This window comes from Nematostella vectensis, chromosome 13, assembly GCF_932526225.1.
Source record: "Nematostella vectensis chromosome 13, jaNemVect1.1, whole genome shotgun sequence".
In the NCBI taxonomy this organism is placed as follows: domain Eukaryota; kingdom Metazoa; phylum Cnidaria; class Anthozoa; order Actiniaria; family Edwardsiidae; genus Nematostella; species Nematostella vectensis.
The window spans coordinates 2,451,359-2,462,485 of NC_064046.1; the positions used below are offsets into that span (position 1 = coordinate 2,451,359).

General features: G+C 51.2%; 1 protein-coding gene across 2 annotated transcripts in view; it reads left to right on the top strand.

Moving 5' to 3' along the window:
* LOC116614704 overlaps nucleotides 1–8,800 on the top strand; it is a 54,884-nt gene extending 46,084 nt beyond the window's left edge. For both annotated transcript variants that reach the window (XM_048720857.1, XM_048720858.1), the window contains exon 3: nucleotides 8,436–8,800. In XM_048720857.1, coding sequence (XP_048576814.1) covers nucleotides 8,436–8,751 — 316 coding nt within the window. In that variant the 3' untranslated portion in view covers nucleotides 8,752–8,800. The remainder of the gene's footprint in view (nucleotides 1–8,435) is intronic.
* The last annotated feature ends 2,327 nt before the right edge of the window (nucleotides 8,801–11,127 follow it).

Here is an 11,127-nt window from a genome sequence, read left to right on the forward strand (position 1 = left end):
CGCACAGTCGTCGAGTATGATTAGCGTATTAGTGCCTTCGAAGAGAGCGGAGACAAACCTCAGCAGCATGTCGATCTGACCCGCCTCAGGTGCGATGACAAACAGACGATTGTCGCCCTCGCCGAAGCCGTCGTATGTTTTGTTGTAGACAAAGATAGGGCACACGAGTACGACGTAGTCAAACTTGCCCCGGAAAGGGCCGCACAGCCGGTCCACTACGAATTGGGTCTTCCCGCATGACGTCGGGCCCACGATAAGAGCGTTTAATGGGATGTTTTTCGGGTCCATACTGCTTCGCGCAGAAACACGCTCCGGCGTATGTGCTCAGTATTGTATGGACTCTAGCTGTCCGTTCATAAGGTTCATCTGGGCGTCGGCCACCACAAACACGTGACAGTTTACGGTACCCGTGCCGCTCGCCGTGCGTTTTATCTCGAGGTGCACACCGTCGCGGGTATTGACCAATCGGAGACCACCCCCATGGATAGCACTGTCGTCCGTCGTTCGAAAGCGATCCACAGAGCAAACTTGTTATCGCCATGGAACGGCCCGGGGCCGATTGCCGGGGCGGCGGGCGCTGCGCTGTGCACCCCCGGGGAGGGGTGGACGAACCGCCTTTTCTCCTCCCTCCAGAAATCCGCAGCCCCTGGCTGAAGACCTTGTTTGGCATGCCGTCGATTGTAACGCGAACGCTCTTGATGTCAGGGTACACGAACTTCTCAGAGTCGCGAGCCCCTGCCGTGTATGGCTCCACAAACAGGAGCAACAGACCACTCATAGACCTTCGCGGCAGGTTGACACTCTCGTTGATTATGCTGTCCGTCCCTTTGCTAATATGGAAGGTCTTGTGAAGGTTCACTTGCTCGTAGAAGAACGTTGTGCCGTTTTGGCAGGCGGCGAGGTTGTCGTCCCTCAGGCTTTCGTACTCCAGCTCTAGATTTTTGACGCCATAGGATAATTTGGTAGCATCGCTTCCGACTACTACCTGGTCAACCGCCGCGAACGTGATCTCGAAGAGCAGCGCCTCGGAGAGCGCCCTTGGGTACAGCACGCCGTGGTCCGTCAGCAGAGAATGGTCTAGCGGGATGGTGTACCTCGCCCCGTGGGCGTCGTTTAGAGCGTTCTCCTTGGCGTTACTGGTCGCTTTATCGCCAGTTTTGGATCGAAGCTTGCGCATGTTTTCTGACTGTATGCCCTGCTGCAGGCGGTCCTCTCTCTCGACCTAGGACAGGTAGAGCTCCTCATACGTCTTGAAGACGTCGTAGCGGTTGGTGTCCTGGAGCGTTTCTCCTGCAAACGAGATTTTCAGGCGGCTCACGAGATTTCGGCCGACGTTGTTCACGACGGTATTATTTGCATGGCCTGAGATGGAGAGATCGAGACCGACCCTCAAGGAGCCAGGCACGCGCGTGACGCCTTCCGATAGCTTTGGGACCGCCACGTATAGCGTCTCGCCTGGGAAGGCCGTCGACGGGTTGAGAGTGACCCGGTGAACAGTTCTCTCGGCTTTCAACTCCAGAGGAGTTCTGGGTGTTCGTTGGGGGTCACGTTTATCGCTGACTGACATCGTATACGTATATCATATGTGTATACACATAAAGTACGAAGTCGCGTGGCTATGGTGCGGACTGTTAGACATGTCTAACATAGCATAGCACGAGTTATGCGCACGCATCATGGGTGATGTTGACGTTGACATTGACGATACCTTGCCGGGTGCGTCCGCCGATCGCGGGGCGGGGGACGACGAGACGACGCCCCTTATCCCGTTTGACCCCGACGATGGGGAGTCGATCCCAATGACGAGCACGTCGTCGCGTACACATGCTGCGCATGGCATGGCTACACGAAGCGCAACGCAAACCGCCGGAACGGCAAGCGCTGAAACCTCGTTTATCACAGAGGGTGCAGCGACAAGACTCGGTCTCCAGTCCCTCAGGGAGGAATACCCAGACCTTAACGAGAATCTGATACGGTTCCAGTCAGACCGGAGGGGAAAGACGCTAATACAGCTTCGCAACCTCGGCAAAGGAGGTTGGACTAAACCAAGACAGCTGTTCAATGAGAACGGGGGCGTTCGACAGGACGTTTGTAAAGCTGAAAGGCTTCAAGACGGCGATGGGGTCCGTGGCAGAGATAGACGCGGTCATACAGGAGAACACAGAACGAGTCCAAGAGCTGCAAGGGGTGGTAGCCGCAGACAGGGAGACCATCGACGACCCTAACACGTCAGAGAGTCGCCGCCAAGAGGCCCGTGAGCGCGACGAGGAGAGGCTATCCGAGATTGACGAACTAGAACGCGAAAACCGAGAGCTCGAGAACCAAAAGCCGCTAAGAGAGCGCATCAAAGCCATCTTCAAAAAGTACGGCTTTACCGTCACCGCTATCGGGTTGGCCGTACGACGATCGCGGCCATTGTGACGTCGCTCGGCAGGTCGCTCTCCTCCGTGGCCAGAGGGGTCGGTAACGGGCTTAAGGCCATCGGGAAAAAGCTAGGCGAGCTTCTCCCCGGGCTAGTAGGCAGCATCGCGAACTTCGTGTTTAAGGCTGCAGGAGAAGCGGTGAAATTCCTTGGCGAAAATGCGTGGCTGCTCGTTCTAGCCATAGCCGCGTTCTTGGTTCGTCGAATGCAAAGCAGTCATCGGAACAAGTAATACGCCGCGGCCACCGCGAGTGCCGACAACCCCGCCTTGAGAGCGGTGTGGTCACTTTTTTTGCCCGCTCCGGCGGCAGTCATGCTATGCGCATCGTGCGTACGTGGAGAGGGGGCAGGGGCCGCGCCCTCTGCGTGTACTTTCTGAATCCTTGCTTTGCCGCCGGGACGGAACGCGGTCGATCCCAGGGTCAGTCACGTGTTGCACCCTAGGATGCCCACCGGCCATGTTATGAGCACCGACTGGCTTTGTCTCGGTGTTGATCGCGTTTGCGCCGAGCGTCATGGAGTCCGTGGCTTTCTGCAGCTTATTGTTGTAGCCCACGACGCTTTGCGTGCATCAGCCACACTCCTGGTGCTACCTCAAGACTCAGTCTCACCTTGGCCTCCTGCACGGCTGGTACCTTTGCACGCTTTGAGCGATGTCGTTTTCTATGATCGCGTCTTCGAGCAGCTTCGTGAACTCCGCCTGCGCCTCCATGGCCGGCCCACCGGTCCCCGCGATAGAGGAACGGACGTTTACCTGCGCGCCAAGCACTGTGTAGAAGAACGCCTCGACCGAGCGATCGAGTCTTCCTAGCCCTGCTTTTGTCAGCCCCTCACCTTTGGGAGGCGCAAACCAGCTATATTGCACGCCCCCGTGGTCGTCGTTGCGTATGTAACCCACCTGCTTCCCACTATTGTACGTCCCACCTTCGTCGCTAAACAGATTGAGGTGGCTCGGGTACTCGTCCGCCGCCGTGTCGTAGCCACGGATCACGTGCACGTTGCGATACCCCTCCCCCGGGTAGAACACAAACACATCGCCTAGCCCGTGGTTCCGCCCGCCTTTCCATCGGAAGTCCGGCTTACGCGGCAAACCGAACTCTATACATAGACGCTCGAAAGCGGCCTTCTTGAAGGGCTGCGTAATACGTCGCGGCCACCGCGAGTGCCGACAACCCCGCCTTGAGGGCGGTGTGGTCACTTTTTTTGCCCGCTCCGGCGGCAGTCATGCTATGCGCATCGTGCGTACGTGGAGAGGGGGCAGGGGCCGCGCCCTCTGCGTGCACTTTCTGAATCCTTGCTTTGCCGCCGGGACGGAACGCGGCCGATCCCAGGGTCAGTCACGTGTTGCACCCTAGGATGCCCACCGGCCATGTTATGAGCACCGACTGGCTTTGTCTCGGTGTTGATCGCGTTTGCGCCGAGCGTCATGGAGTCCGTGGCTTTCTGCAGCTTATTGTTGTAGCCCACGACGCTTTGCGTGTTTATCACCAGATCGCTCGGCATCAGCCACACTCCTGGTGCTACCTCAAGACTCAGTCTCACCTTGGCCTCCTGCACGGCTGGTACCTTTGCACGCTTTGAGCGATGTCGTTTTCTATGATCGCGTCTTCGAGCAGCTTCGTGAACTCCGCCTGCGCCTCCATGGCCGGCCCACCGGTCCCCGCGATAGAGGAACGGACGTTTACCTGCGCGCCAAGCACTGTGTAGACGAACGCCTCGACCGAGCGATCGAGTCTTCCTAGCCCTGCTTTTGTCAGCCCCTCACCTTTGGGAGGCGCAAACCAGCTATATTGCACGCCCCCGTGGTCGTCGTTGCGTATGTAACCCACCTGCTTCCCACTATTGTACGTCCCACCTTCGTCGCTAAACAGATTGAGGTGGCTCGGGTACTCGTCCGCCGCCGTGTCGTAGCCACGGATCACGTGCACGTTGCGATACCCCTCCCCCGGGTAGAACACAAACACATCGCCTAGCCCGTGGTTCCGCCCGCCTTTCCATCGGAAGTCCGGCTTACGCGGCAAACCGAACTCTATACATAGACGCTCGAAAGCGGCCTTCTTGAAGGGGTTACCTTTTTGTGTGAACGGGCTGTCGCCAGGCAGGGGGGCGCCGAGCTCGTAGAGTATCCTCCGGGTGGTTAAGTAGACGTGAAACCTTAGAAATCCCCTGATGACAGAGGGGAGCGTGGCGAAAGCGGGGTCGACTAGGGACACCCCACATCCGGCGGTTGCGCACCAGACCGCAAAGTTGAGTTGCTGTGGCCAGTACACATAGGAAGGCTCCGATAGCCACCGGCGAGACTATTTGGCGGACTTGTGCGTGACTACTGTCTCTTTGAATATGTCTCGGACCCTAGTCATGAATGATTTGTCCTCAGCCACGTGTATCTCCAGCTGCGTGAGTAGTGGGGTGATGTCTGAGGCCGTGCTCTCCACGGGGGTCGCGGGCAAGGCGTAGAGCAGCTTTTGCGCGAGGGTCAGAGACCTAGTGAAACCGGTTTTTGTTCGGCTATAGCGTGTTTGATATGTTCGGCTATAGAGGCTCCCGCCGCAACCGGAGCCGAACTAACGCTCTTCTTCGAGCAGCCGATAAGGCGCCCACGCTTCGTGGCGCTCCGGCAGTGCTCGCTGTTTAACAGCTGGTATAATCTCGAGCGGGAGCATCGGATAACGACTATAGCCTCCCGCCCATCGCTACTATGCCAGCCGGGCACCACACGGCCGAGTCCATCGTGGAAACGATCAGCCGTGCTGAAAGCAAGATTCTGAGGGCGAAGCTGGATCCCCTCACCGGGAAGATCGTGCTCGTGTCCAAAGGCGTTGCGTTCCTGAATGCCGAGCTTTGCGCACTATTTGGCCTAGAGGCTAAAGACGATCAGTTGGGGGGGGGGGGGGCGGGGCCTCGTACTGCCCGTGGGGGAGCCCCCACTTAAGGTGACTTTGCCGAAAATAGAGGCCCTCTACATCTTCTGCGACATCGTAGACCGCACGCAATGCCTCGCCTTAGACGAGCCTTCAAACGTTCTCGCTTGCCTAGAAACCCGCGGGAGGTCGCACGAGAAAGCCGTCTATGGGCACGACATCCCCGTTTGTGCCGCAGCATCTTCCTCTGAGTTTGTCTCGAGCATCCGAATATGGATCAAGGATGACCGCGGTAGACGGGTGGACTTTAAGGGCAAGCCTGATCGCCTCGTATTAGAGCTAACCTAGGTCCGACATAACAAGCATGGCAAACAGCGACGTTAGCAGCGGTGCCATAAACCCCTCGCTTCCCAGCGTCTGCCCGCAAACGCACATGACGCCTACCGCTCCGGCAAGCATCGGCGGCGACGTGCAAAGCTTCCGACTCCAGAAATTATGTGACACTCAGGCGGTTCTAGACAACGAGATAACGCATCATCGACAGGTGCGGAAGAAGTATAAGCGCGCCTTTGCCGTTACCCATGCTGTGTCTGTGGCATCCGACATCGCTGCAGGGGCGCTTTCCAGTGCCGGGGTGGGGGTCTCTTTGAGTGGTATAGGGGTTCTGATCGGCGGTCCGCTGGCAGGGGTCGCTGGGCTGGTCGGTGTCGTTGGCGCGGGCGCGGGGGTAGTCTCTAGGGGTCTTACGAGCAAGGTGGCTAAACACGAAGATACGATGGTTTTAGCGGAGAGTAAGAAAAACTCGATCAGCGAGCTGGTCTCTAAGGCTCTGCAAGACGGGCATATCCCAGACGGAGAGTTTCGGCTAATACTTCAGGAACAAGAGAGATACTACGCGCTCAAGACCGCTATCAGAGCTCGACACGGCCTCGCACCGCGTGATAAAAAAAGCGGGAAAGGGCCCTCCCTGGAGGCACGCGAAAAGATGAAAAAGAGGCTGCGATAAATTCGCGAGGAGTTCGGGAGCGAGGTGTTCGAGTAGAACTCAGGTTTAAACGCCACGTCAGCGGCTTTGAATTTACGGCCGTTATTTCGCGCTCCGTAGGTTTTGCGTAGATTTATCCATGCGCTTTTTCGCCCCGACCTTATGTACGCGGAACGGCCCCGGCCTACATTAGTAATTGCCAAAAGCTTATGTACGTGAAATCGATTTGGCCTACATTAGCAATTGCCAAAAGCGTATGTACGTGAAATTGATTTGGCCTACATTAGCAATTGCCAAAAGCTTATGTACATGAAATCGATTTGGCCTACATTAGCTTTTGCCGATTGTTTATGTACGTGAAACATTATCTGCCCGATATATAGAGACGGGGCTGGGAGGCCCGGAGGGGCGATTCGCGCCTCCCACTAATTTCTCTGAAACCCCCCAGTCCCCCCCCCGACCTAGTCAGCGGTATCCAAGCTTTCCAACAGTGCTTTGCGGTCCCCACTTTTAATCCCTCGTCGTTGTGCTGAAGCCAGCACAAGTTGGTGGTTGCTTGTATTTTTCATCAAACATACAGCTATGAGCACATTAGGAGAGTGTCTCAGGACATCATGAAGTCTTTTGGGGCATAATTAAGTGCTTTGCTTATGGAAATTTGCAAGCAAAGGTGGATTCATGATGATTTTTTTCTTGTTTGGCTTTGCCTGGATGAGAAAATAATTTTCTAATGAATCGCCACAGCTCTCCTAAATGCTGTCTTCCAAATTGATTGCAAAATTGTTTACACTGCTATTCTGGGTCTGTATGACCTGGAATTGATTTGTTTGGATTCGGGGTGAAAAGACTTATAAAAAAACATCTGACTTTGGGGAGAGGAGTGTTGACTGGCCCTCGCCTCGTGAATGTTTCCCTGGATCTCCCAGAATGCTTTTCAATCCGTAAAGGCATCTTCGTGGTTTTACAAGCCTTCAAGGAGTGGACATAGTGTTTTGAGGCCATGGAAATGAACCTGGAGGATCAGAATAAAGGTATCTATTTGTGCCTTGAGCTGTGTTTGCTGATCTCTCTCCCTTGTGTTAAATTTTGAGCGTTTTTATTGAGAGGGGTGATTCTGCTTTTCTTTCCTTGTTCGATGTGAAATTTGTCAAAGAACCTGTGCTATTATTTGGCTTAAGAGTAGTTGCCAACACCATTGTTGGATGCATATCTTCAAGACCATTTATCCCTTAGACTGATGCCTGAGTATCTTCATCTTGTTATGTTTAGTTTGCATTTATGAATTTTTTGGGTTGTGGGTACTTCTCAAAGCCGGTACAGGCCGGTTGAGAGGTCAATGTGTTAAGGGAGTGTGCAATTATTATTATGAGGGGGGTCCGTAGGACTCCCCCTTCCTCCAACAGCGTCAAGTATCTCTGACTCCACTCCCGTTCTTTAAAAAATACATGTAGTCACTTGTTTCCTAATGTATTCTGCTTCGGCACGAGGATAACCATCAACACCGCTTAGCTTAGTTCCTCTAAACCGCCAAATTTCCGGGAAAATTTGAAAATTATATCTTGCCTATATACAATTAAGGACCAAAAAGCCCAAAGCGTTTCATTGGAGAATCTGATAATTTTCTGGAAATGGTCCAAAGCAGAGTTGGAATTTCTGTCTAATAAATAACATGGATTGAGTAATTATATATAGTTTAACACATGCCAGTTTTTTCCATCTAAGAGATACCTCCCCTTGATGCTAAAGAAATCTTCCCTTTGTCGTCTTGGTGTGGCCGCTAGAATATGGATGCTTACGGGAGTCCGCTTTCTGAGTTTGAGCTCATTCGACTGGGCAACATCAAGACAAACAACGAGCTCACGTTGCCGATCAGAGATATATAGAGATGTATAGAACATAGCGGTCCTTAGTGAGACTACTGCAAAGATGTTCTCAAAGTGTGCATCGATTTTGTGTTTAAAGGAAAAGATGACATCATTTTAACTATCTGCGCGCAAAGCGCGCCGAATCTTTGATAAATCTGAATACAAAACAAACATTTTGATGTCATTTTAAGTGAGCCCCCCTATCTTCGCGACATTTTAACTAAGTCCCCCCCCTCTGGTTTTACAGCCCCCTTTCCTGATAATTATTGCACAGTCCCTAACTTGTACTCTTAACTTTGAAGAGAAAAGATGCAAGAGACCTGGGTTTGTTCCAAAGATGGCACTACCATGTACGTGTCACAAAAGGGGGTTCTAGAGTGTGCAAGAGGACTTGGACTGCTACCACACAGTGGCAAGATTGTCAACTGGAAGTTTGACTGTGGTTATCGAGGGGAAAATTCCCCACATTCCTGTGACACACGGTTCCTTGCCCCCGACAAACAGGGCTTCGCCCACGCCATGTCGATTGCTGTGGCACAAATGGGCTGCGCGGGAGCTACCTGGGTGACTCAGCTTGTAAGAGAAATAACTGACCAAGGTGCCACGCTTGCAGATTAGTACAAAGTGCTTAACGTTGTTAATGTAATAAAGACACTCTAGAGCTTCAGAATAGGGGACTTGAGCTAAAAGATCACGTGACTGTTTTGGCGGCAAACTAGCGCGCGCTCAGGCTTTTAGCGAAAAAATAACAGCAACAAAAAGCAACTTATTCAGCGCTTACGAAAAAAGCTAGAATTTTTTTTTCAGAAAGGGTTTAATTTCATTGAAATATTTTATTTCTTCGTCGTTCTCTGGTGTGACGGGCGCAGTCAATTCTGATTTTTTGTTAGATTATTTTGTTTTGAATTTGCCACCCAGAAAGGTCACGTGATCTCTAAGCGCAAGTCTATTATTAGTACAGCACGGATAAAGTTTACAAAGCGAATACCACGAGTAAGCGTCTAACCTCCCACACACACAAACAAAAAACTGAAAACACCAAAAACATATTTTTTGTTTTGTGGAATCGCGATATATTGTACTTTCCTCATATGACATCTATCGTGTGCACCCCACCCCCTCTGACAAATTTTGGTTACGCACCTGTTAACAATATGAAACTTTTGAGCTAGAAACCTCCAGAATGTACCCTATTAACCGATACCATAGCCATACATAGCTTTAACCAGGGAAGGTTCGTATTTGGCAGGGGACCGTATTAACGAGGTGATATCCTTGTCCATTAGCTATATAGGAAAGGAAAGTGTTCGTATTTAGCAGGGGACCGTATTGACCAGGTTATATCTGTGTACAGCAGCTATAGGTAAAAGGAAAATGTTCGTATTTAGCAGGTGACCGTATTAACCAGCTGATATACGTGTACAGCAGCTATAGGGAAAAGGAAAGTGTTCGTATTTAATAGGTGACCGTATTAACCAGGTGATATCCGTGAACACGACATGGTCGCCACCTATTAACCCACTCACATCTTCACCTGTAACCCATACTATCACCTAATTCTTGGCCATATATTCCTTCCTTCCTTTTGTTTTTGTTTCCGCTCTGCTTGTACCAGCTTGTATTCTTGTCGTATCCTTGTTGTATCCTTGTCGTGTCTCTATATTTGTGTTTTTCTCGTACATTCTTGCTTATGCACACAGCCTCCAGATCTCCAAACCAGGATTTTCCCCTAACATTTAAGTGCACCCTAGCCCGTTTAGCTCTCAAGCTATCCTAGGGTGCCCGCACCGAAGTATTGTCCCCCCTTAGTATGCAACTCTAGGTTTTTTTTTCTCCTCTCCCTCTCAATAAATATATGAATAAAAAAAGAAAAAAAGAAAAAAAAGAATAGTAATATTATATCTCAAATGAAAACAAGAAAAAACAACCTATGTAACACTTAATTTTGTGTGCAAATAAAAAAAGATGTTTGTTGTGAACAGCAGCTATAGGGAAAAGGAAAGTGTTCTTATTTAGCAGGGGACCGTATTAACCAGGTGATATCCGTGTACAGCAGCTATATGGAAAAAAAAATGTGCTCGTATTTAGCAGGTGACCGTATAAACCAGGTGATATCTGTGTACAGCAGCTATATGGAAAAGGAAAGTAATAGGTCACCGTATTAACTAGGTGATCCTATCCGTATACAGCAGCTATATGGAAAAGGAAAGTGTTTGTATTTAGCAGATGACCGTATTAACTAGGTGATCCTATCCGTATACCGCAGCTATATGGAAAAGGAAAGTGTTCGTATTTAACAGGTGACCGTATTAACCAGGTGATATCCGTGTACAGGAGTTATATGGAAAAGGAAAGTGTTCGTATTTAGCAGGTGACCGTATTAACCAGGTGATATCCGTGTACAGCAGCTATATGAAAAAGGAAATAGTTCGTATTTAATAGGTGACCGTATTAACCAGGTGATATCCGTGAGTTTGAAATAAAAATTGAAAAAAGTCCCAAGTAACCTCACAATGTGTGAGGGTATGTGCATGTGTGCCACGCAAAGAATTTCGGGTGAACAAAAAGAAAGGTCATACCGCCAACAATAGCATCATTACAAAGCCCATGAATGAGCATCATTTTCACCACAATCAGCACTTCCACCACCCCCCACCGTCACAATCACCACCAGCACCACCCCCACCATTACCATCGCCATCATCACCACCCCCCACAATACCATTACCACCAACACCACCCCCCACCATTACCATTACCACCCCCCACCATTACCATTACCACCAACACCACCCCCCACTATTACCATTACCACCATCACCACCCCCCACCATTACCATTACCACCAACACCACCCCCCACCATTACCATTACCACCATCACCACCCCCCACCATTACCATTACCACCATCACCACCCCCCACCATTACGATCACCACCAACACCACCCCCCACAATACCATCACCACCAACACCACCTCCCACTATTACCAT